The following is a 27,097-nucleotide window of genomic DNA, read 5'->3' as shown; positions in this document are numbered from 1 at the left end:
CTCACCCAATGCCACCATGCCAGAACTTGCCCCAGCTCCTTCAGCCTTTCTTCACCAGAGATGCTCCAGTCCCTTCAGCACCTGTGTCACCCTCGGCTGGCCCCGCTCCAGGAGCTCCAGGTCTCTCTGGTACTGAGGAGCCCAGAGCTGGGCACAGCACTGCAGGTGATCCTCAGCAGGGCTGAGCAGAGGGGCAGGGTCACCTCCTTGACCTGCTCCAGTGCTCTCCTTAAAGCCCCCCAGGATCCCACTGGCCTCATGGTCACAAGGACACGGTGCTGGCTCCTGCTGCCCACCAGGAGCCCCAGGTGCAGGACCCTGCACCGCCTTTCTCTCCAGCTGCCTAAAGACAAACCCATTCAGCAACATTCCTGTTTTGCACTGAACTCCCCAAATCACCTTCTCTTTAAAGTCAGTAAATCACTTCTGCTCTTTGTTCCTCTCCGTGTACTCCTGCATCTCCTTTTTCCTAACTCCAGGCACATAAAAATGTACAGAACGAATGGAACCAACACAGCAGAGCAGTTCCAAGGCTGCTGTAATGTCACACTGCTAAGAGAGCAGATAATCCTCTAAAAATAGTGTAGAGGAGCTGGTGCCACACTGCTCCTGCATTAAAGGAACAAGCTGTGATTTCCCACAGGACATTTTAATACAGGTACAACAACACCACCTCTAGTTCCAGAGCCCTCTGAACCAGTTCCATGGTACCTTATTGCCAATTGTCCTCTTTCTTATCCTTAAACCTTCTTAGAAGCTACAAGTTTGAAACGCTCATGCATGATTCTGGGATTAAACTCTCTTGCACCGAAACCAAATAGAATTGTTAATATATACAAGTAATTATCCATTTTGATCAAGAATGTCAGAGATTTTAAACCAAGCAAAACAAAAACATTTATTTGCAACAGCAATATAAAAAGGTGATGCAATTTAGACACTAGAAATAACTATTCTCAAATTTGTATAGTTCAGAATTACAAGTTTTTTCTCCCAAGTTTGTGAAAGAAAAGGACAAGAAAACACAAGTCCTGTCTGAAACAGTGTTCTAGACCAGTTAATTCCCAAATGTTACTTTCAACCTACCTTACTTTATGATTCTTTCTGGTTTGATTATGTAAGTTTTTGACTCCAAGAGCATCTCAGAGAGGCAACAAGTACGAATCTGTGCACTTTATAAATACCTAACAGACATAGCAAAGAATCCTTGCATTTCCTTTCCAAAGGAATGGTGCCCACAACATATCTCCCACTTCACTGTTACTGCTTTCCATGTCTATTATTACTAAATTCTTAAATATCTAAGAGCTGCAGGAGAACAGATGGAGCCAACAAATGCATTAACATCTGTTTGATCAGTACTGGGGTTACACGACAATGAAGACATATACAGTTCTTTTCTACACTTTTTGTATTACAATATACTAATCACATTGAAAACTGCAACATTTTTGTTTTGCTTCTGGCTGTATCAAGAAAACTCAGCCCCTTGTTCCTACAAGGAAAGCCTATCATATTAAATATGCTCAGAAAAAGTCACTTGTCTGTAGATATGCTGCACACTGCCTTTGGAAGGCAGTACAGGTTGCAATTTCAACTGTAAGAAACAGAATCTATTCTATAAAGATCTCTAAGTTTAAAAAGCACAGACAAACTATGACAGCTGCTCAAATTCTTATGGCCCTAATGGCAGCATAGTGAGAGATATTTCCAACCTGAGGTTATTAAACCAATTAATCTGGAGCACAACAAGCAGTTATTTACAGAAGACAAAGGTGATGGTTTTACCAGCCAACAGGCACATGAAGAGATGCTAAAAACAACAGGCAAGGGGATACCTTTAACAGCCCTTAGGGTAGTTTTAGATTCTGTAGATATACAAATGGAAATATGAAACAGGAAGAGGAAAAAAATTCACTTTGCTGCTGCCAGTGAAAGAATACTGAGCTAGCTGTATGGACCACTAGACTAAGTCTGCAGGGCATTTCTTGCATCCCTAATTTGTGACATGATGCAGCAAAGATAAGAAAAATACTTGATAGTTGGGATGGGGGAAGATCTTGTCAGATTCAGGCAGATTCCCTGAGATGTAGCATCTGTGTCCTAAGTCAATGGATAGAAGTAAAAAACCAATACTGCCTGAGAGGAAACTTTTCTCTTAAACAAATGCAAAGTAAAGTGTGTTCACATTTAAATACACTTTCCTATTTTGGATTTAACAGCCAGTGATTAACATAAATACAACATAAGTAATTGGAATATTCATCAACAAGATTCAACAGCCTGAGAACAGAATAAGGAAGCACGGAGGTTACCCAGCATTTTACATCTACAATACTGAAAATCAACTAAAATATATACCAGACACTTAATACAGAAGGTATCTGATAATGTTGCAACACAAAACCACTGTGTATTAGCATTGTACTAACAACCTACCCTAAAAAATGAGTTGGTGAGCAAATTTGGCTATAATTTAATTTAACTGGCTTAGTAATAAGATGCTGCTATCCCAGCTCTGCTATATCTGATCACCAGTTAACATATATATAGAAAAATACTGAATTCAGCATTCATTCTTACAAAAAAAGAAAGGGATTATTAGAATGTATGTTTCTGCCTGTAAAAGGGAAGCTATTCGAGTACAGTGCTCCTAGCTCCAATAACCTAAAGCTTGTTATAGAGGAAGCACAGCACTTCCATCCATCTTTATTTGATAGGATCAGGGAATTTTGACACTGTATCAACATATGGCCCACTGAAGACTGAAAAATCTCTCCCGTAAGCAATATAAAACTTGACTGGCTAGACTGCATTGAGTTTATTTAGTGCACTTAGAACTACCCTGTATCAATGTCCAAGTCACCCAGACACAGCCACAACTGTAATTTGAACACAGCACATCCCATCTTGAGCTAGCTACATTTCTGGCAATGTTTGTGCAATGTACCTAAGGGAGCTTTACCTAACTGCTACTGTCTGTGGTGGCCGATCTTGGGCAGCAAGAGCACAGCATTTGTGCCACAGGGCTTGGAAACCAGAGACCTGCACTGAAGAGAAGCAGCTGCTGAGAAGCCAGTGCTGGACCAAACTGATCCAAGGGCAGCAGCCCCTCTCCTGTGGAGATGGGCTGGGAGGTGGGGCTGTTCATGTGGAGGAGAAACCCTAGAGCCTCTTCCAGAACATAAAGAGAGCTGGGGAGGGGCTTTGGACAAGGACATGCACAGATGGGGCAAGGGGGAATGGTCTTAGGCTGAAAGAGAGCAGGTTGAGGTTAGAACTAAGGAAGAAATTCTTCCCTGTCAGGGTGGTGAGGCCCTGCACAGGCTGCCCAGAGAAGCTGTGGCTGCCCTGTCCCTGGCAGTGTCCACGGTCAGGTTGGATGGGGCTTGGAGCAAACCTGGGATAGTGGAAGGTGTCCTTGCCATGACAGGGGGTTGTAACTGGATGAGATTTAAGGTACCTTCTAACCCAAACCATTCTGTGATAATCAAAACATCTCATCGATCATGACAAAAGAAATCCATTAAAAAGACATTAAAATGTAGGACAGCATTCACATACCTTAAACATGAAAGCATTTCAACTTTTCCTGTAAATCTTTTTGCTGCAGAAATAAACATACAGGCAGTTTCCAAGCACCCATCTCTACAGCCAACAGCAGGTCCAGCTCTGATCCATATCCCATGGTTTTTCTCACACAGCCACTCCTAGACTCCTCTCAACCCAGTCTTGGGCAGCTATGCTTCCCTCATTCCACACACCATTAGGTCAGTCCTCCTCTAAGAACTTCAAGTCCATCTGAAATGAACATCCTCTTTTTGTAGAAATACATCCAGGGTTTGTTCCTCACCATCTAAATTAATCTCCAATTAAATTCCCTGCCTTCAGCCTGGATTTCTTCTCCACCTCCCTTCCCCTCTCCCCTCCTGTGCACCCATTTCTGCCTTTGGCCCCCGGCTCTCAGCTGAGCACCCAAAGACTGGCCACAGTCCAGAGGCACAATGGAAGGGAAGGATTCCATAATCCCTGGCCTCTACAGATGGCTGGCTGAGAAAGACAGCAAGAGCTAGTAAGGAAAACAGCAACAACAGCACCACAGTTGATAATCCTGAAACCTGTTTCAAACTGGCTAGTTTCAATGAATCTTTTAATCAACTGTAAACAAAACAGGTAGTATTGCAGTCACACCCTGCTTCCCCTGATTTTACTTACTAGAACTAGAAATTGCAATAAAACCTAACTATACAGAACCTGCTCCAAGTTCACTTCCGATTACTCTTGCTATTTTCTGTCACTTTTGAGTGTTATAAAAATAGTGCTATTTTTAGATGGAGCATTCATTTCACTAATGACTGTTTTGACCTTTCTGTTTAATGTCAGAGGGCTTTATTTCAGAATAAAACCCCCCAGCACCTGACTGTCTTGAGAAGCCACCAGGGTACGAGCAACATTAAGTTACTGCTTGATTTCACATTTACTTCAGAAGTTTAAGTTGATAAAGGAGGGGGGAAAGTGCCCTTATTATAAACACTATTGCCACAGACACAGCAGCATTCAATTAGAACATTTATGTGTACACTCCAAACATGCCTAAAAATTATTTCATCAATGTGGAAGAACAGGGGTGTCTGTGCATATTCTCTAACCAGGAGTAATTTTTGGAGATGAAAGTGACAGCTTTATCTATTGTAAATAATGTGCTGAATTAAAAATATCTGCTTTGCAGTGTGTTGACAGAATGGTAATGCAACAACACTATTAAAATCATTAAATTCCCTAAAACCCAAGGCAAAATAAAAGATAACTTTCCTCTATTTACATTACAGATTGAACACCTGTAGGAAAAAAAAGTACTTAAAACCAAACATTATTTACAATTATTTTAGTTGTAACTACACACTATTAGTTGTACAACATTTCTACTACGCACAAATCTAATTTTATACAAAAAAGTTAGATACAGTCAGTTTTATTTCTTTACTACATGGAAATAGAAAACAAAATCTTACTAATTTCATGCTTCTTTTCTTAAGTTTTTCATTCAGCTAGAGAAACCCTCTACATGTGGTATTTAGATTTGTCAAGGTGGCATTAGTGCTGTCCTAGAGCAAACGAAGTACATCTACATGAATTTTTGGTGCTAATTAAATAAAACAGTAACTTCCTACTCTGAAAAACTTCAGCAAAACAAAAGGACTTCATATGTTCCAAACAAGATAATTTGTGTTGGTAAATTTTTAAGAAATGTGCTTATATCAGGAGATTGTAAATCTATTCTGTTGAAATGGCTTTTAAAAATGTATCAAGTATTTACTGGAACTATTTAGTAAACCAGATGATAAACAGTGATAAATAACATAATTAAGCACTACAATACCTTTCATTATTAAAAATTACTGTAAAAGGAAATAATATGTATTAATTTAAAAGCTTTGCTTAACTGGAGAACTTTAAATTAGATTTGTACTTTAGATTTCTGTTGCTGAACATGCAGAGCAGGTGGGACTGTCCTTTTGGTTGTACAGCACTTGTTGTTAAACAGAAAGTGCTCTTTATTTTCATAATATGGGCAACAACATTGTTTCAAGGAACAGAAAATAATGCCCCTCAAGAGTGCTTTCAGAACTTATTTTCACATTCATGTTTTACCAACAAAATGCTATTTGGGGCAGAACCAATTTACTTCTCACCTGTATTAAGTTATTGATTCCCATAAAAATAGAATATAACTCCCCAGTGTATATAACTATATCAGTATATAATTAAAAATTGCAAAAGGAATAGCTTTTGAGACACTTTATAATAGCAATTTTAAAATTTAAACTGCTAATCATACAGCAGATATTATGGGCTCCTTTAGAAAGATGAGGAAAAAAGAAGTTAAGCCTAAAGCTCTCTCTTTTCTCTAATGATCTCTACCCATCCTTTGGTTCTCTCTGCAAGGAAAGCTGTAAGAGACGCCATCAGCTAAAGCAGCCCAGTCCCAGCTGCAGGAGGAGATGCAGCTAATTCCAGCTCTGGTTTGATTTTATGAACTGGAACTTCCTGTGGTGTTGAACACTGGGAAGGAGCAAGTGGAGGAATGGGGGTGACAGGGGATCATATCACCCAAAGCATTTTTAATTACATATAACAAGCATGTAAAGAGCAGAAGCAATGAAAAATGAACAAAACTTTACAGACTGAAGTCCTCTGAAATACATCCTGTCTATCTTCCATGATACATTTTTTGCCTCCATTATTTGCTGTAGACTCAGAGGCAAGCTCTGCTATCAGAGCTAAAACAGTTAAGAAATTAAAAAAATTGTACCTGTTCAACAAATGACACAGTGACATGGCTTTACTGAATATTTGCTTGTGGAGAAATGTAAGGGAGGGGGCAGAACCACAGAGAACAAATTGACTTCAAATATATACACACATCTCCCATGTCCTATCCAAGATTTAAAATGCCACCATGTTTGCCAGTTATTTGAATACTGAATAAATGCAGATCTGCTGCAGAAAATCAGCTCTGCTGGTAACATGAGGTGCAGAGAGACTACAAGCTTCCATGAAGAGGAAGCTCACTGAAAATATGACCAGAGAATCTGACACTGAGCATTATACCATTTTCAGAATACAGGTTTAAATTACTACAACAGAAATATCACCCACGATTTGAGTGATTGGATTGCAAGAACAAAACTACCTACATTTATACATTTAAACTAAGTGGGAATCAAAAAGAAAACACATTGTGAACGTTCTGGTACATTAGGTTTCTAAATTCCCAAAGCAAAACAACATAAGAAAATTAACCACCAGAAATCAGTAAAGAGTGTAGCAATTAGCTTACAGCAAGCTGTTTCTGACTAATGATTTTTTCACTTTAGTTTTCCCAACCCCAAATTTATGATTTTTCCTTCATTTTATACAAACAGCTCGAGAAATAGTGTTCAACACGAGATCAACTGTAAAACTGGGACTTCCAAACTGTGGAGTCACATATCCAAATGACACACAGAGTATTTAATACATCAGCTATTTTTCATAGCATTCAAGGATACATTGATAGATGTACAGTATGAAGTTACAGTGGGATTCACAGTCCAACGCAGCTTGTCTCATGCATTTGAGCACTTTAAAGTGTTTGTAGGGCCTGAGTTCTTGGTAGAAGACTTGTGTTACTGAATGCAAACAAATCTATGGTTTAATAATCCTGTTTGTTTTTTTTCCCCAAGTTTAGAAGGACAGCATTAGCCCTACGTGAATATCTGACATTTACAAATTTACAATAAAAGTAATGAAGGTGTCTAATTACAAAAAAAAAAGGACACATCAAAATAATCACTATCCTAAAAATTTCAACTGTGAAATTTTTAAGACAGACCTCTTACTTGAGGATCCTTCCTTGGAAATGCTCACTGGACTGTTTGCTTTGTAAAATACACCTAATGTTAATCTGTTCAGATAAGCCTATTATTATTAGCTGCAAGATTATTTTCCTAAGCCAGCTGTGAAAAAGAACTAATGACAAGTGTATGAATTACTAGACACCTAACAGCCCTGTCCTAACAAGGACCACATTTGCTCCTCACCTTGGAGCCTCAGTGCCATGTTCCAGCAGTGACAGTGATGGGAGGTTGCCTGACCAGCCCATTTCCAGACATCCCCTCCCAGCTCAGCCACCCTGTGAAGCAGATACTCCTCCCCGGAGCAACACACGCTTAACATGCGTGCAGAAGACACTCAAAAGCTGGTATTTAGTTTATCCATTAAGCACACACAGACTCTTTGGTAAATGTTTTATATCACAAATTTTTGCATGATTTTTGTGAATTTCCTGATCTAACTCAGAATTCCTTACTGAATTAATAATGATAGGGAGCTGAGACTTCTGCGTGAGGATGCTTTCTTTAAAAACAGCAGCAGCACTACTCTCTGAAACAGTCCAGTTTATCTCTCACCGAGAAAGATTAGTATTATCTTTGTTGTGGTTAGAGGATTTTTGGATTATAAAACCCCTACACTGTTAGCCTTTCATGAAGCATTGTTAGGAATTAAACACATCTTTATGAGCAAGTTCTCATATAATGAAATCATAACGATTCAACTTCATTTCACCCAGAGCATGAGAAGTGTGGCAATTAAAAGCTCTGTTCTGAGTGTTTAATATCAGCAGGCTGAAAACAGGTTAGGCAATAAACTAGCAAAAAGCTTCTCAGCCCAGAGAGGATTTTCTTTTTTTTTTATATCAAGCACACTTTAAATCTCCTAAGCTGTTTATAATGATAGAGTTGCCAAAAATAGCCCAGCTAAAAGTCATCAAATTGGCTGCATCTGTTACAAAATACAAAGTGTGCCAAAATATTGTAGGATATTAGAAAAACCTTTTTAAATACCTGCAAAAAACCCCAAAAAGAATAAGTAAAATGGCATGACCTGGTAATCTATTTGTAAACAAAAATCACTACATCCATTTTAGGTGCAATTATATCCTTATAATCATGAACAGTAGCATTGCCTGTGAGTAAACAGCCTGAATATTTCAGTCCAAAAGTCCCACAGCAGCATCAAATCCCATGACTATTAAGTGTTTTGGGCCACATGATTTCAGCAGGCAGATTATTCCCCTGCATCTTGTCAATACCTCCTTTTTAATTAATATGATTCTAATGCTCACCAGGCCCCGCTCCTAATGAGGCTTTGTTCCCACTGAAGAACAGCTGTGTGGGTGAACACTGAGTCACAGGAACACTCTCCTCCTCACCAGCTCCTGTGAGCCAAGCAGTGCCAGGCCCCATGGAGAACCATTGCTAACCCAGCACTGTGCCCTGCCTGCCCGAGTGCACTTCCCACCAGTGCCACCACTCCCGCAAACACCTCCAGCACTTGTTGTTTTGCCCTTTTTCCCCCCCTAATTTCTATCACCTGACTACTTTGATGACTACCTATGAGTCACTTGCCCAGCTCTGCACAGACCCACAAATTAGAGCAGACCTGGTGAGAACACTGCACAGGTATTTTTTGGAAGAGGCACAGTGAGACTCAAGGTACAATTTCATGCTTGGTTAAAGGCAGCCTACAACTGCTGCTACTAAAAGAGGAGTCAACCTTTTCCCTGTGCTTACATCAGCTCTGACAATCCTGCATGGCGAGCTGGATCAACTTAATAGCTCCAGTGACAATGAACTGTGCTCCTCAGCAGCCCCAGCTCCAAACAGTTACTAGAGCTGATGTCAGGGAACTGCCATAAATGTGCAGGCAGGACTAGACAACTGGCAACTTTTCATTTTGGCAGGGAGCACTCTCGGAAAAACACATCAGTCATTAAATATCAGATAAACTGATACTATTTTTCAGCAACATATGTCTTATTCTAGGTTAGTCCCATCTTCATAGGGACAGTAAAAAAAAATTATCACTCCCACTTTAGAAGTAAAACATTACTTTAAAAAATAATAATACTGTAATACATTCTCCAGTTTTCTTGTCAGAATGAATTATTTTCCTTACAATTTTCCCCAGGTCCCTGTAACATAACACTTCCCGCAGCACTAAACATAACACCCTAACGTAGTACCTCAGCCGGAGGTGTCACAGCCTTGCTGTTCCAAGCAAGTAAAAGTCAGGATCTTTATGGGAAGAGCTTCACAGGAGCTTCTACTCACATCTTGAGATATAAAAATAGATGTGACTCTATAAAAGCTCCCAGCACTACCCACACAAAGATCCTGACTCTCATTTCTATTTAATAGAGGAGCTTCCACACGCAGCAGCACTAACTAGAACTCTTTGAACATTCTTTAGTCTGGCAGCTGTCAAAAACCTTGAAAAATTGATTGGTCTGTGACCGATCAATGTAAGAATCTCAGACTTCTCACCTTTACTCACCTCTGAGTTTAGACTTCAATACACTCAACTCAAAATGCTACCTGGAATGCTCATGTATGCTACTTATGCCACTAAAAAAACATTCCAGAAGGCTTCTAGAAGTGTGTTAAAACTGGTTATTACATGACACTGATTATGGTAAGCAACCATATATTTAATTTTCCAGTTGGAATTTCCACTTGACAGCTTCACATAGCAATGTGCCAGAACTGGATATTAAGGTTTGACTGCATGCTAAAGCAATTAACTTAATCCCCAACATTTATAAGCATCTTAATTAAATTTATAGACCCGCTCCTCTCTCATTCCCATGCAACTAAACAGGAAAAAGATAAGCTCTATTTCCAAAATTACCATGTATTAATTGATGTACATTGCACATCTAGAAAAAAAAAAGCACTTCAGAATTAATTTAGTGTGTGAAGAAATTACGTTTATCATAATATTTAAATGTGCTTGGAAATATGAGCCAGGTATGTAAGTGATAAACAGATTCACCATGGTAACTGAATTGCATGGACAAAATACCCCAACAAAATAAAGAACACAGTTCTATCAATGATAGAACTAACTACAACATAATAGAATGAAGTAATAATGAAATCCTGAAAACAAATTTTAAATCCAGTCTTAAAAACATTTTGCTGACTCAAACTACCTAACTAATTCCATACTCAGGATGAAAAACTGCAGCCCTGATGCAGTTGCCACGAATACTACAGTACAGCATTGTGAAGGGCAGGAAACAACACATGAAGGGTGAACATAATTCAGAACAAGCAGTAGTTAAGATTATCATCAAGAAGTAGCAAATGCTGTTAGGATATTTATTTTAAAAGTTGTTTTTTAAAACCCAGAATTTTCAAATCATAGATATTAAAATTAAGTAGCTGAAAAACCCAAATCAGAAGTAGCAAAATCATATAATTACTGAAGAAAGTTGCAACACATGACATTGACACTTGGTGGTAATTATTTATAGGATGGTATCTAACACTTCTATGACTTACCAGCAGTGAAGTCATTATTTAAATCTATAAAGGCATGAGAGTGTGGTATAAACATTTTACTTTGAGTTTCCAGCGCAGGATGCCATGACAAGTTCCTACAGACAAGAATAAAAACACATTTCATCGATGTGTAGGGACTGTTAATCATGATAATATTACTTAAAAAACAGTGAAACTTTAAATAAATTGGGACAGAAAGCACATTCTCCCAATGCTAAGATAAAATTCCTACTTAGCGTACAATATACTAAGTAATTCCAGTAATTTCTGGAAAGGTTCTGTGAAGGATGATTCATAGCACAGGGGCTTCAGTTCTATTTTATTAATTTTCTAAAGCAACTTTCTTTATTTTGCACAGAACTGTGTCACTACTCACAAAGTCATAGTTAGTGCCAAGGCTCCAACTGTACTGCAAGTCCTGAGACACTGATCCCTGTCCTTCTCAGTTTCCTCAAGCAGCTTTACTTCTGCAAGTACTTCTGGAATTTACTTTCTGATTAATAAACATGAGCAGAAGAAAGCACATGCTGTTAGAGCAGCTCATGCCTGCTGCATGGAAACACACTTTATTTCAGCTCACCTAAAAATCAACACATGAATTAAACTTTCACATTATGATGGACTACTAGCTAATTAAGTAATTTACCAAGCAGGTGACATTTTTATTTATTTATAAATACACATACCCTGCCTGTTTCTGTTCTAAAAATGGCTGAACTTCCAGCACACCTCCCTGTTAGCAGTAATTTGAAGTGCAACAAATCTTTCAAAAGTCACAGTGGCTGAATCATCAGATATATGACTTTAAGAACCCTTAGCTAAAACCCTCAGGAAAATCTCAATGTGCACTATACAGTAGCAGGAAGAAATATTACTACTACTAGTTGGGAACTTATTTATTTATTCCAGTGACATTACATACATATTATTGAAGTCCTATTCTTCCTTGGCTAATTTATGGTAAGAAAATAAATAATATCCTGATTACTTCCCAAAGACCATAACTAAGTCTTAGAAATATTAAAATGCATCACTTAATCTTAAAGAAATAATTAAGCATTTTCTCTAGGTTTTTCTATGTATTCAGTCTTGGAAGATTGCCAGTGAAGTCAGTCATGCAGTTCTAGAATAAATCTTAAAACATTCTGGATTAAAATATAGAAGTGCCTTTCTAAGCAGATGACAAGGCTGTTTTCCATGAACAAGACATGGCTTATGCTATTACCTATAGCACTCAGTCTTATTTTGAGCTATGATGAGTAAGTCCATTTGTATCTTAAAGCTCCTGAAAGAATTTCTTCAACAAAATAAAACAAGTCTTTCCCACTTTTCCATTTCTTCAAAAGCTCATACAATTTATTTTACGTATAATCATTGCAAAGTGTTTAGAAACATTCTTGTGAACCTCCAATCTGTTTCATAAGCCAGTAGTACAAGTATGGTGATACAATTCAAGTTGTGATTAATGAACAAAAGCATACTGCCAAGAAGGGAATAACTTCCACTGACACATTCAAATGTTATTTATCCTAGGAAAGGAAAAGAGACAGGAACTCGGGTATAGAGTTTTTTTAATTTTCAAATTATAGACTTTAAGTTCTTGGTTCAAGTAGAGATACTGCTACTTTATATTATTTGGTTACAGACTGGTTCTTCTGAGCCAGTAGAGACACAGTCTTTTGTTATGCTTTGATTTCAGCATTCACATCCAAAACAGTTAAAAATAATCCTTTGCACAGCCCTTGTTAAGCATTTAAGTAGGCCATTACTTTTAAACCAGTATTTGATAACTGGTCCCATGCTAGAAATTTCAGGGCTACCAGAAATTTTAATAATGCAACTTAGTCCTCTTTGCTGCAATGTCATCTCATATGGCTTCAGTCAACTTGCATCTGCTCACGAGTGGCCTGAGGCACGCCTTAACACAAGGGATGTGATACAGATATCACTTGTATGCACACTTGTGTTGCTACTTAGTCACCTGTTTTATGTCACTTCATAAATTTCTTCTGTATTTTCCTTAATATATATAGTTCAATACCCTTACATCCTGCACTTCCTGTGCTTTTGATTTCCAATGGTGTCCAATCTTCCCATTACAAATCATTTCCCAGACAGATGAGAGCTTTTTTTTTAAGTTTACCCCAAACACTTGCAGATTTTTCTTTTGCCATCCTATAAGATCTGTTCCAGTACTTCTTACATCATCAACCTGAAAGCATCTTTTTTAGAGCACAAGTTCCATAACACAGATTGTAATACTAAATATCAAAAGTGCACTAAACAAATGAGACTATAACTTCTTGGAACTAACTATTCCTATTTCTGATGTCTATTATCAGTGGCTCTGTTTTCTCAGCCCTCATGGAACTTCTACGTGCCCTATAAAATAAGACTTTAAAGAGCGGATGAAGAGTGTCACAATGTTTGCCATGGACAGAAAGAAGATTCACACACAAATCCTGCACTTGAATGGGAAGTGGACAGACAATGCCCAAGTTCCAAAGCCATGCTGAGCCCCGAGCCCTCAGCTTACCCGCCCAGCAGGATCTGCGGCTTACTCGAGTCGCTCGTGACACCGAACACATCAGGAATCAAGTCTCCATTAAAGCTGAAAATGGAACACAGTGGCAGTACCACCTCAGTCAGCACAGGAGTTCAAACCACCTGCTCTGAAATTAATCTGTACTCGGACATTTTCCCACTGTGAAGAACTCTTAGCTGTGAGCCAGCTCTGAATTTTGGCTCTTGTCTGAGTTGCTGGTAGCAGTAAAGGTCTATTACTGCTTCACACTCTGCCTGTGCTTTGCCTTACAGATTTACTTCCCTCCAGTTTTGTCCAGCATTTCACACACAAGCAAGCACATTGTGAAAGGGATATTTGCTCATTTTGGTAAGCCATTAAGGTTTTTTCTTTAGAATGGCTTTTTTTTTTTTCCTGAATACTCACAGTACTGAAATGAAAGAAATTAAAAGATCATGTAGCTACTATTGCCAGGGTAATATAATATACAAGAACTGTAAAGGTAACTATTTTGGTTCATCATCTTTTGTTGGATCAGTTGACATTACGCAAACCACCCTGCTCTTAAAAGATAAAGAGAATGTGTTTGAAATTTTATCATTAAAATATATTTAAATTGCTCTCAGTCACCACTATAAATGTGGTTTTCTAAAAAAGTAGGTCATACTTACTCCATTACTAGAGGCTCATCTTGAAAAGTCTTATTTAATATAGTTTTATGGTTAAGATCTGAAAACAGAAAATATTAACTTGATTCAGTTACCAATATATTTTGACATTTGCATTATCAACTAAGACATAATTATTCTATTTATTTAAAACCATCAGTTTTATGATTAAAAAAAGGCACCACTTAATAAAAAGAACTAAATGGCTTTGTGAAACTTTGCAGGAAAGGTGAGTTACAGTTACTGAAGGCTTCTTCCGTCTCCACTAAACTCCTCAACAAATTATTCCAAGTAGATCTTAGTGAAACCTATTTCTGTGTATGACTGCAATCACAGAGATACAGGAAAACTGAAACAGTTGGGATGAAGACTAAAAGGCTAAAAGTTTAACATTCATTGTATGTTAGACTTCTGTTTATTGTTTTGTCACTGCAAATAACATTCTTAATTACACTCACTGAGTATTTGAAATCAGCAATAAAGGTAGACTTTCTAAATGGGAAGGGAGGACTAAGCTCCAATCAGGTTTTCATCTTAGACTTCACTTTTACTTGTAATCCAAACTCCTTGTCAGATTATTCCCATTTCCCTCCTCTCTCCACATTGTTTGTCTTTACAATTTCCACATTTCATACAACAGTCCCCTCCTATTGACTTGTCTGTCACACTTCCATTACCCAGGGAGACACCCCATACCTTGCCAGTGGCCTCAGCAAATACCAACCACTGCCTGAATTTTTAACCTCTGACTCCTCCTCCAGGCCCCATATGCTCATTGTGTTTCCCCCAACACTTGGGTTTTTTTCTGAAACAAAACAGAATAACTTAATCCAAGTCCTCATATTCTTTCCAATACTAGAGATACCTTCTAGTCCCTTAATATTTGACCCACTGCACTTTTCCAGGTTGCTTGTTTCAGCTCTGATTAAAGCCAGAAGCAATGGCGTCTAAGGCAAACTTGTCTCACCTGTAACTATGCCATAACACAGTTTACAAGTGATTATTCTTCAGTAGTTTTTGGGGATTAAATAGTATTTTCTTTTGCTTATCTGTCCTTGTTCAAACCCTAAATTCTTCCCCAAACCCTTTCCTAGCAAAGTCAACAAAAAACAGAGGAGACCTCAAGAGTTTACACAAACCATTACTCTACCTCAAGACAGAATCAGCTATACGTTGAATACTGCTAAGAGACTCCTGAAAACTCAATTCTAGAGGTCTTGAAAACTTAGCAATAGAGATTCTAGAAACCTTTCTTCCAATACTCACTTTAGTGTGTCACTGTCTTTAATGAATTTCATTTAATATAAATATTATATTACTGGTGGTAGGTTTAGGTATGTGATTTTGAAAGTTGATGCACTAAAGTTCACAGCAGGTTCCCTGTGCATTTTAAACTGAAGATAAATCTTTTGAGCTAGTCTTTGTGAAGCTGACATGCATGATGGGGAAGCCATGAGAAGCAGCTCTTCAGTTAATAGGTACTGCCAAATTAGAATAATGTTTGGTTATATCTGTTGCATAATATACTGCAAGTATTGTTCTCTTTCATTAATTATTGAACACAGCTTAACAGCAGGATAATATATGGGTGTGAAGCTGAATAGCTGCTAATCCCTATTTTAGTTGTAAAAACAATCATTACACTGTAAAAATGAGTTGTAACTTCTTGACAACACTTTGAATTAAGAAGTCTAACAATCTTACTAAGAACCAGTCTCAGCAACTCACCTAACGTTTGGTTGTGGCCCCAGAAAATAAACACTGAAAGTTCATCTTTGCCATGACTTGGGGCCTGGGTAGTGAGGAGGACATCCATTTGGGAATCTCCATCATAATCTCCAGGAACTACACTGGTTATGGTGACACCGAGGGATCTGGAATTAAAAACAAAAGCCCTCACATGCAAATAATTGTAAAAAAAAGGTGAGTATGTAAAAAGCATTTGCGTGGTTAAAGGCTTGTCCAATTATTTTTGGTCCAATGCAATGTTACCCTTCAACTACCTGGTTTAGGATAAAGTCCTTGCCTATTGCAAAAGTGTCTCAAAATCAGCCTGTCTTGGTCTAAGGAAAATGACATTTTAACTCTGAACTTCAGCTATCTGACATTCTTTAGCCATATTCTGTTTGTAAATGCTATCTACACTTCATTAAATCCTCACATTTGTTGTAGAACCAGTCAACCAAAATGTGTTTCAGTGAGCAGGATCTTTTGGTTGCATTCCAGGAGCAAGAACATAAGGCAACAGGAGCTGTTTAAACAGCAGGAGACAGGCACAGGTAGATTTTTAAAAAGAAAATGCCATTTCCTCCTGCCTTCTACTAGGTTTTACTACTCCTTCCTACCTTTGTTTGTTCCATCTTTTTGTTCGCTTACCTACTCAGAGTCTGCTTTATACACACAAACACAGATCACATTAAGGATTAAAAGCAGATCTTTTCTAATGCACTAAAGAAATTAGTTCCTTCCCAGACAGGAGGGAATATGGAAAAATAAAAATATGTAGAATACAGAAGATGAAGCTGAGCTATAAAAGCAATTTAACTTTTCATAAACATAATACTATTGGTAAGCATTATTCATAAGCAATCACCATAATAGTATTACAGGATATTAAAGCTAGACATATATATGCACATATAAACAGATTGGTTCACAGGTATTAAAAACGGATGTTTTTTAAAGGCCACATGTAAACTTGTAAAGGAACATCTCTACATAGAAATACCAGAACACCATCTTTCAGATCTCTTCCAAATCAGATTATATTGGCCGGATTCCATTAGTAACTAGAGCAAATGGATGAGTTTCCCTGAAAACATGTCTTGGGATTGATCCTAAACCCACCCACCACAAAGACCTATGTGTGCTATGGAATGACAGTTTGCTTCACTCGGAAATACAGTCCTGAAGATCCAAATCAAGTGCAAAAATATCTCAACATATGGATATTCTAAATACTGATTTGAGGACAAAACCTAAACCATAAATATTCCATAAGGGCTGTGAAGTAACACTTATTAGTAAACAACATGAACGACACAACTCATCTCTATAGACTCTGTCATCTGACCAACAAAACAAAAACGTATCAGGACATAGATCAGGAAGTTGGTCAAAGAACTGTAAAGGCAAGCTGAACAACAAGTCAAGTAACAAGAGCACAGACAATTGCAGGCAGCTCCCACTGAGTGCAGAGAGGCCCTTCCAAGGCAAACAGGCTGTGGCAGCACTTACAGCCATACTTACTTCATTGGTAGCTTAACACGGGGCTTAAAGTAGGGTTCCTTCTGGTCAGCCAAAAAGATCACCAACTCATTTCCTGCCAAGGCAAGCAAGACCATGAGCATCAGAGGAAGACTGGAAATAGCTTATATACAAACCCAGCATTCAAACAACTGCCACAAATGACCATTCCCCACAGCAGCAAAAAACTTTCAAAGACATCTCATACCACTATTTCTCCCTCATTCAAAAGGATGCAAAGGAGCACTTCTTCAACACAAAGTCAGTTGCATCTCAAAGGAATGCTAATATCACTAATCTTCTTTGGGGGTTTAGTGTTAGAACTTTCTCTCTGTTATTTTTATCACATTGCTTAAAATAAAACTTTTTGCAATGAATTAAGAAATATTATACATGGAAAAGTAATAGGCAGCAGTTCCACAAAACTAATTAAAGTTTAAAAGCTAACTCAAATTAATTCTTTTAATACTCTGTCTCACATAGAAGGATCTTATACTGCTTTCCATGTCAGCTGCCCAAAGCACTTTAAAGGAAACTCAGAATTTGTTTGGTTCCCTGCAGTGTCTCCTCATTTAGAGGCAATGATACAAGTATAATTTCATTATTTCAGGACAATCTAAATAAAAGACCGTATTTTATATTGCAGAAATAACTGAAATTCAGGGAAGAAAAGAAGAATTTTAGCTTCAGTGATGAAATGAATTTTTCAGTCAGTAAACCACAATACACACACACACCTCTGTAAGTAAAACATAGCTCACAGTGCAATAATTGTATTTTTCTCTTTCTTTCATTCTCCAATAAACCCAGCTGCAGCACCACAAAATCATCTCTGAAAAAGAATAATTCTAAGGCTCCAAACCTGAGCTACCACAGTACTTTTTAAGAGCACTGTTTCAGGCAGAGTTCACAGCTGTGACATAGCAGAGAATACAAGGCTCCTCACTAGGAAACAAAAGGCACCTGCCACAAACCTATTGAGGAGAATGAGAATCCACCACCAAATGAGTTAATGACCAGGAGCCCTTTCAGAGGCCAGGGAGGCCAGCACAGGCCCAGGGTAACACTGCCTGAGCTGCAGCACACGTTCCTGGATGAGGGAAAGGCCTGGCACAGGAGCCTGGGGCTGCCTCAGCTTGGAACAGCACAGTTCATGCCTGCTGAATCTGAACTCCCATTTCACACCTCACACTTTCACCTGCCTTTTTATTGGCTATTTGGTAAAGTCATGACCAGGTTGAAGAAGCAAATGTGTTTTTACACATACCAGGTTCCAAGTTAGTAGCAACACTGAGAAATGAGATCTTTTGGTCATTAGAGATGTAAAAATTTCAGCTCACTGCTCATCAATGCTCAAAACAAATTAACTATTAAAATTATTACATGAACAGAAAACAGCATTACTATGCCACTACAATCAATCCTAAATATTGTTTGCAGTTCTGTATTCTTTTTGAGATAAGAGAACAGTAAGGAAAAAAACAGTGCATTGGAGGGTGTGACAAACCAGGAAAGTTTCCATACAAACAACAATTATGTAGATTGGAGGTCTTCAGGCTGAGTATCTGTGTGACATATGTCACATACACACACATATATGTATGCATGAAATAAACACAGAAGTTTCCCAGATTCTCCAATGAAATGCAGCATGTGAACAGGGGAATCTTCACTCACTGCCTGTACTTCCAGCAGAAGCATCAAGCATAATCAGAAGCTGGTACATGAAGCAAGCAACCAGCATGAGCTTCCCCACTGAACTGTTACATGCACAGACTCACAAAACAGCTAACTGTACGCACAATTCCATTCATTTGTAGATTCTGAGTTTCAAAAAGTGACTAAACACAGAGTCCACTGGTACTTTGGACTTGGTCTTGCAACAGGATACTTCTGGATCTGGATTATCCCTTACATTCAGTGAGATTACTATTTCTTACAAAGATATGAGCACAATCTGATTTTCTTTTATGCATCTGAGCATATGGAACATTATTCTCACGCTACTGAAGTAATGCAAGATCAGAAAAATAATATATATCCAGCCAAAGGTCCAAGACATAATCCCCATTTTATTATTAAGTGTCAGGATTATTAGGAATGGGCTGCTTTACAGATTCCTGTTCCTCAAAGCCTCGTGTCATCTCCATTGCTCACTTCCTCACGCTGTTTCAATTGGCTGCCATTAATCCCACCATTTAGAACTACTACCTTTTGTTTTGAGAGTATTCTGTAGCTAATTTTCACCAACACTTAAGTTACGAAAAATAATGTTTCAGACCATGTGATTTCAATCTGATTTTTACAATAAGTACCACACAGGAAAATGATTCATCAAGTGCTGCTATAGAGACATAAAGAAATCACGAATCTCATTTCTGAAACCTGTAGCTATTCACATTTTTATATGCACTCATCTGAAAGATAAGAAAGTAAAAATTAGAACTCTTATCATAGACATTCATTTAAATCTGACCATTTTTTTCAGTAGATGAGCCAGTGGAGCATTTCCAGGGAGCCATGCATTTCAATAACTCAACTAGATGGGAAAGTCACTCATGCTTTACCAAAGCTACTTAGAAAAACATTTCCGAGATGGAAAGAATAAAAAAAAAGGGTAAATCTAAGAATAAATTTACTTTTTTAATGTGCTTCAAGAAAATAAAATATTTCAAGATTGATGTCTGCAAATAACATTGACCACTGAAAATAAGCCCTGATTTGAGGTCTCCCCATATCTGAAGCCTTAAGAGAAACTTGTGGCAAGTGACAGCTGTAACAAATTTATTTACCCTGACACTTTAACATAATGCTCAAAGTAGAATAATGTGCAATTTTTCCTCCACATCTGTGAAATGTCCACCTTTGTTTCCCAAAATACTGTGAAAGCAGGAGTAAAATAATTTGTGACCATTCAAGTTGTAGGATGAAATCTCTATTTCACAAGCATAAATTCAACTTTAAAAAAAAATGCGCCCTGTATGAACCATTCCAGTGCAAACTGAATACCGTATTCCACACAGGAATACCTGAGAGCAAAGCAAGTGTCAGTTCCATCCTGCAAACGACGCTGTGCTCACCGCGCCGGCCCTCGGCGACACAGCCGGGGCGCTCAGGGCGCGCTGGGGGAGAGCGAGCAGGCGGCACGGTGAGATCGCGGGGAGCCAGCGAGCAGCGAGCCCGGCCCCTCTGCCGGCCCGCACCGGCAGCGCTGTCCCGGAGCCCCGGCCCCAGCTCCGCCGTCTCCCCGCACGGGGCTGCCGGGCCGCGGCACCCGCGGCTGTCCCCGCTTCGCTGAGGAGCGAGGCTGACACCGCCCGAGCCCCCGGAGCCCCGGGCCTGCCGCCGGCCCGCCCGCGCACTCACCGCCGCGCAGCACGAACAGGTCCGTCTGCTTGTCCGAGTTGAAGTCGCCGAAGGCCGCCAGGGTCCCGCGGGCCTCGGGCCCGAAGAGCTGAGCGGTCACATTCTGCAGGGCTCGGGCGGGCCCCGCCAGGGCCAGCAAGGCCAGCAGCGGGGCCAGCGGCGGGCACGGCCCGCGGGCCCCCATCGCGCACGGCCTCGCCCCGCCCGCGCTCTGACGGCAGCGGGGCGGGCCCGGCCCCGCCGGCCGCGGTTTGCGGCAGCGGCGGCGGAGCCTGCGCGGGCGCTTTACGGCGGGAGGCAGGCAGGGCCCGCCCGGTGCCGCGCAGCCCCGCCGGCGGCTCTCCGCGACCGCTCCGCCATGGCGGCGACTCACATGGCTGACGTGAGCTGGAAGATGCTGGAGCTGCGCGCTCGCTCCAAACGCTCAGGTCTGACCTCTTGGCTTGCCCGGGAGGAGCTCCGGGGATCCCCGTGCCTCCCGTCGCTCACCGCCCCGCTCCCGGCCCGGCCCGGGGCTGTTTCCCCGGCCCCGCTGCGTCTCTCGCGGTGGCGGTGCTCGGGCGGGCCCGGCCCTGAGGGGCGCAGGGGACACCCGGGGTGGCGGGCACGGCCCCGGTGCGCTCAGGTGCCACCTGTGCCCACGGGAGCACAGGCGGCTGCTCGTGGCGTGTTCGGCACCGCAGCTCTGTAAAGGGTTTAGAGGAAAGTACAGCTCCTGCCAGGTTTCTCTTAGGTGAAGGTAGCTGTTCTACAGCGTGGGAAGTTCGTGTTCTGAGCGTGAGGCAGCTAAGTTGTGGCCTAAACCAAAGGGTGATGTTTGCCAAGTTAGCCTGAATTTCTGAACTTCAAAAAACTTGGGGTTTGAATTTTTTTTAAAAAATAAAATATAGTCATACCAGGCGTTTAATTGTTCTAACAGAAAAAGTTTTCCAGAATATCCCTGTGTTTATTTATACACCATACATGCTTGTAACACTCAGTTGTTACTTATTTGCGTGTTTGGTTGGTTTTGTTGTGCTGATCAAACAGTGTGAGTCCAAAACGGGGCTTTATGAGAGCTCTAAAGAATTGATTGTTTTAAGTCTAGTCCGATTAATTTGGCTTTAACAGTTCAGTGTGTGTGTAGATGGATTGGCAGGTCCCGCGATGAGCAGCTGAAGGAGCTGTCAGTGTGCTCCCGGGGATTGACAGACGGAGCCGAGCGCTCCGCAGAGCCGGGGCTGCAGCCGCCTGTGAGAATGTCGAGCCTGGGGCAGCGCACGGGCTCTGGGAATCCCCTGCACGGTCAGGCCTGTGGCTGCAGAAGGCGTTTGATGGTTTCAAACACTTCACTTTTTCTTAACTCCTGCTGCCTGTTACTTCTTTTTTTTTTTTTTTTTTTTTTTTTTTTTTTTTCTCCTGCCTGTTACAAAATTTCTTTTTTGTTACATGTATAAAGAATTGTATTTTTAGCAATGACAGATTTCCTAGTTCATACAGATTTCGTTCAGAGATTGTCTAGGGATTTGTTCATGGCATTTTATATAGCAACTGAAGAAATTTGCTCAAGAAATAAACATTATTTTAGTTGAAAAGTTTTTTGGTTTAAAGAGTTGATTTAAAAATCAAATTTTATTTTATATCTTTCAGGTAACATTCATATCTAAAAATAAAAATAATGTTCTTATATTTCAAATTTACTGTTGCGTCTTTATGTTGAAATTTCTATAACTTCAGGGCTTTTTTTCTTCCTTCCTGGCACTGTCAGGAGACATGATTGGGATTATCAGAGAAAGTCACTAAAAGTCCCCCGTGCTTCTAGTTTGGCTGAGGCTTGTGCTTGAGTCCCAGCTCACAGAAAGCACTGTTTTGTTTGGTTAGAGGTTTTTTGGTTTGAGGTTATTTTTGGCTGAGGCCTGTGAGGAGTCCCAGCTCACAGAAAGCACTGTTTTGTTTGGTTTGAGGCACTAGTGTGCTTCTTGGAGTAAGATGTAGTAAATGCTGAGTGTAGACACATGTGCCTGAAATGCACCAGTGACTCATGTTTTATAGCCTGCAGCAATGGATCATGTAAGACTCAAATCCTGTAGGAGGGAATTTGTGTCCTCATGTTTATGTGTATTCAATTCTGAATGACTTATTTTCCAGTAAAACCAAATTTTATTCAGAAGTTTTTGTCTCCCTTCCTGAAGCAATAAAATACTGTTTCCTTTGTTGCTACTCTGATTAGGAGCAGATTCTAAAGACAGCAGTTCATTAGTTAAAAGCCCCTGAAATTTTTCTTACTTTAAAAAAGATAAACTTTAAAGATTTGAAAAACTTGTCATTATAATTACAGACACGTTTTTCCTATTGTATATTCCAAAGTGGAAGATGACATACCTCTAATAACTGAGATATTCAGTGCCATAAGTAATGTATATGACTGCAAGAAACATGCTGGTGTGGATTTCACGTGGGATGAAAGCAGCAGTAAGCATAAGTAGAGTTTTAGCTCCTTATTGTTGTTACTTAACACTTTAGTGTGCACTAGTTAAATCAGTATTTTTATTTTATCTTGAAATATATCAGATTGTATTCATCACCTTTTGGTGTTTTCCTATTGAATAACAAAGCTCATGTCAAATATCCAAAAGATGGAATTTTTTTTTGATAAACTGTGTCCTTTCACTCAGATGGAGTAAACTACTAAGTTTTATGGAAGTAAAAGTAAAATAAAACCAAGAGGTCAGTGTAGAAGAAGGAAACATATATAATGAAAGTTTGTGCTGTGCACTCTGTTGTGTTAATAACTCCACTAACATTGCTTTCACTTAATTTAATGTTGATTGCCTTTAACATTTACTAAACAGTTTTGAAAATTACTGTAGCTTAGCCTGAGACGTTTGTGATTAGCTGCACCAATTTGAAATGGCCAATTTGGATGATGACAGAGCCTCCTCTGCGCATGCTTTTTTAGAATTTGGTAAGTGTGCAGTTCTGTGTTTTGTTTTGTTTGTGGCTATTTAATTCAACAAAAAAATAATTGTATTTTGTTTCATGCGGTGTTGTGTATTAATAGTTTTTAGCACTGTACAGTAGAACTTAAAATTTTGAAGCCTTTCAGTAAAAATTTCTGAAAATTTTTATCTACTTAAATTCAAATCTACTATCAAAACTTCCTGTTTTATTTGTTTAGAGTTCCTGTCAGTATTGCTCAGTGCAACCATCTCTGAACTCAAATTTCTCTTTTAAGATGACAGTCGTGAAATGTGCATTAAGAATGCTGTTTGTAATTGACTCCTAAAAATCCCCAGCGTGACTGGTTTAGAGATAAGTAAAATTTCTGGTCAGTCCATCACTAGTTACAAAGTTGGATATTTGGAAATTAAGTGGAAGAAAATTAAAGCCTCCTTGACACAGCTTCTTCTCAGGTACAACAGAAGCTAAAATATATGAAGCTGTCAAGACCATTCCTGTGTATTTTGAAGGGAGTTTGACTGAGGTGGGATGTATCCATATGTGACACTCTGTGATGGGGAAGAACTCTTGTGTAGTCCTTTTGAAACACAGTAGCACTACAAGTGCTGGTGAGAGTGACCAGAGACACAGCTGGGTGGCTTGGGCTCCCCTGCCCTCCCTGTGGCTTTTCAGTTTTGCCTCTCTGACCCCCAAAAAATGTGATGTATTGACAGAGTAAAAAAAAACAAAAAACCCAACTCTTTCCTAATTCTTGTTTAGATATCTGGTGTTACTCTTGTTTTGATGCAAAATAAACATTTTTAGTAGTTTTAACACTTATTGTTTTGAATTCTCAGAAATGGCAATGCCTGCCTTGAGTATCCTGAGTGGTTTCTTGCCTTGCTTGTAGCATTTACAAGGCTTGTGTGGTAGACTTGGGCATTTTGGTTATGTGAAGTTCCTGTGTACTGGCATGATGGTCAGTATTTTATTTCTGGTGTTCAGTAGCTTTTGTTTTTGTGTTGTTAGTTACTGTAAATCCTAAAATCAGTGGTTTCCATTAAGTATAATATACAGGACAGAGAGCTACCTTCAGATGATTAGAAAATAGAGAAAGGACAGAATAAATTGCTGGGTATTTTTTTTCTTTTTCCTCTGTGGTAACCAGTGATAGGCCCTGAAGAAATGGTTGGAGCTTTGTCAGGGGAGGTTTAGGTTGGATACCAGGAAAAAGGTTCTTCACCCAGAGAGTGGTTGGGCACTGGAACAGGTTCCCCAGGACAGTGGGCACGGCACCAAACCTGACAGAGCTCAGGAAGAGTTTGGACAATGCTCTCAGACACTGGGTGCCATTCTGGGCAGGGCCAGGAGCTGGACCTTGACAATCCTTGTGGGTCCCTTCCAATTCAGGATGTTCTGTGACTCTATGAAATACTAGCTGAATTACTTGCACAGTGTAGCACTTGATTTTTCTTGATAAATGATAGTTTAAAAGCTTTGTCACTTTAATGCTATTTAAATTAAACTATTACAAGATTTTACTCATTTTTACCCATTTGTTATTGTCACTCAACCAAGGTAACAATTCATACTTTTTGCTTACTTCTGCTGTGTATTCAGGTAGAGGAATACTTCAATACCATTTCTGTCTGCCTTTCCAAGCCCTTCTCCTTGTGTTTCTTTACCCTGTTTTGTTGAACAGTTAAGTCTGGAAGGGTTGTCAGCTCTTGCTCAAAGCAGGATCAACTATGATATCATAGTTTCCTCCTGTATATAGTGAATAAAAATCGCCTTGTGTTAGCATTTCTTAAACTTTGCTGTGAGTAGAAATAAAATCCTCTTTGGTCCCAGTGACTTCTGTAATGTGAAGCTGCCACTGCCCTTACTAATGCTGAGTAATGAAAGTTACAGTGATCTGAGGTCCAGGGCTTGCCTCTGTCTCAAGTGTTTGATTACGTCCAGACCTAATGTCACATCTGAGGCTGTGATCAGTTTTCATTCTTATCAAATCTACAAAGAAATCTTGTGTTCTCAGCTTTTTTATTTTGGCCTGGCCTGGGTCAATTATACAAACCAATGTTTTCTTTTGTTATTCTGGCATGTGAAATATTAGAAATAAATTTCTTGCCATGTTGCTTCCATTTGTTTGGGATTAACTTTGTGGAAGTGTTTGTTTATATTAATTCTGTACTTTGAAAGATTTTAATAAACCATCCTTGTTGAAATATGCAAGTCTTTATCCATAGACTTGGTACATAATTCCATTCTAATCCCTATTTTTCTTTAATATCCACAATTACTGCCATCGTCAAGGATGTGTGTGTGTCCAAAGCTTCCATATATACAAACTGGGGAGCAGAGTTGTTTTAAAGCCATTTTGGCCATAGCTTCTGAATCCAAACATCTGAACAATTCATATCTCTTCCCTGAAGACCAGTTAAGGTTAATCTCAGGTATTACTGGAATAAAAATAAGGTGGATGGGAAAGTAGCATCAGGATGACACAGTATTTTCAGTATCCAGAGGTTGTATATACGTAGGGTCGACATTTCTTCCTGTTCTCTATTACTTTGAAGGGAATCTCTCTAATTTTTAGTGATTATTCAACTTGAAGAGTGGTGAAATCATGTTACTGTAGGACCTGTAAATGGTAGGAAATGAAGGGATTAGTTTTCCTTCAGAATAGGAATATAGGCATTTAGTCAGTGCCGTGTCTGAAAACAAACAGGGATTTAATTGGACTTGGGATCAAGACTTAGAGTGTTTTCTTATCAGACATTAATTATATTAACACAGGAAGTGACATTGTGACTTTTATCAGTTTTTTACTGATTTTGAAGTAGGTACTCCCTGCAGCAATGCACTTGTGGTGTAAGGAAATAATGGGCACACTTCATTCTTTGTAGGAACAAAAACTGAACTCCCAAATACCCTATTTAAATGTTGGATGGGGTTGTTACACCACTAGACAGCAGAAGAAATAGTAAATCAACAAGACAGGTTTTTATGTTCTTCCTAGCATACCTACATATTTGCCTAAAATAAAACTCACACTGTAAGGTTATAATAAAGTGATGTATTTATGAAAAACAGTATTTAAAATTAATGTCCTCATTCTGTTTCTTCTGAATGCTGCTGTACAAAGCGAGACCTCCAGGGTCCCATTTGCAAATGTCACTCTTATTATGTTTAGAGTGCTGCGGTCTTGCTGTTGTCATCTCTTTAAAATGTTTCTTTTTCAGTTTGAAAACTGATTTGAAATATATAATTGAAAATAGCTATGACAGGTTTCTATCTTGCTGAAATGAACTCAAATAAATTTTGGATGAGGCTGTAGACTGGCATTTTTTTTTTAGCCATCCTTAAAATAGCTTCCTCTGTGTTATGGGCTCTCTCCAAAATCTCAAGGAAGGAGCAGCTTCTTGTTTGTCTTGACTGTTCCTTGCTTTGATTAGGTTGTGATAGTAATGAATGTAATTTACCAC

General features: G+C 39.3%; 2 protein-coding genes across 9 annotated transcripts in view; one reads left to right on the top strand and one right to left on the bottom strand.

Annotated features, from left to right (window-relative positions):
• ITFG1 (integrin alpha FG-GAP repeat containing 1) overlaps positions 1–20,939 on the bottom strand; it is a 71,814-nt gene extending 50,875 nt beyond the window's left edge. Inside the window, exons 1-6 of the mRNA XM_002194441.7 lie at positions 20,694–20,939; positions 17,331–17,403; positions 15,810–15,955; positions 14,085–14,142; positions 13,426–13,500; positions 10,890–10,984 (exon numbers count right to left, since the gene is read on the bottom strand). Of these exons, the coding sequence (XP_002194477.1) occupies positions 10,890–10,984; positions 13,426–13,500; positions 14,085–14,142; positions 15,810–15,955; positions 17,331–17,403; positions 20,694–20,877 (631 nt within the window). The 5' untranslated portion in view covers positions 20,878–20,939. The remainder of the gene's footprint in view (positions 1–10,889; positions 10,985–13,425; positions 13,501–14,084; positions 14,143–15,809; positions 15,956–17,330; positions 17,404–20,693) is intronic.
• PHKB (phosphorylase kinase regulatory subunit beta) overlaps positions 20,933–27,097 on the top strand; it is a 70,150-nt gene continuing 63,985 nt past the window's right edge. For 2 of the 8 annotated variants that reach the window (XM_072934237.1, XM_072934235.1), the window contains exons 1-2: positions 20,984–21,121; positions 23,543–23,637. In XM_072934237.1, the coding sequence (XP_072790338.1) occupies positions 23,583–23,637 (55 nt within the window). In that variant the 5' untranslated portion in view covers positions 20,984–21,121; positions 23,543–23,582. Of the gene's footprint in view, positions 21,122–23,435; positions 23,638–24,474; positions 24,592–27,097 lie in introns of those variants that run through there. The other 6 variants (XM_072934238.1, XM_012571073.5, XM_072934236.1 and 3 more) reach the window with 5 other exon arrangements.

This window comes from Taeniopygia guttata, chromosome 11 (assembly GCF_048771995.1).
Source record: "Taeniopygia guttata chromosome 11, bTaeGut7.mat, whole genome shotgun sequence".
In the NCBI taxonomy this organism is placed as follows: Eukaryota; Metazoa; Chordata; class Aves; order Passeriformes; family Estrildidae; genus Taeniopygia; species Taeniopygia guttata.
Note: the sequence above shows the minus strand (reverse complement) of the source record. Positions and strands in the feature narration are given on the sequence as shown.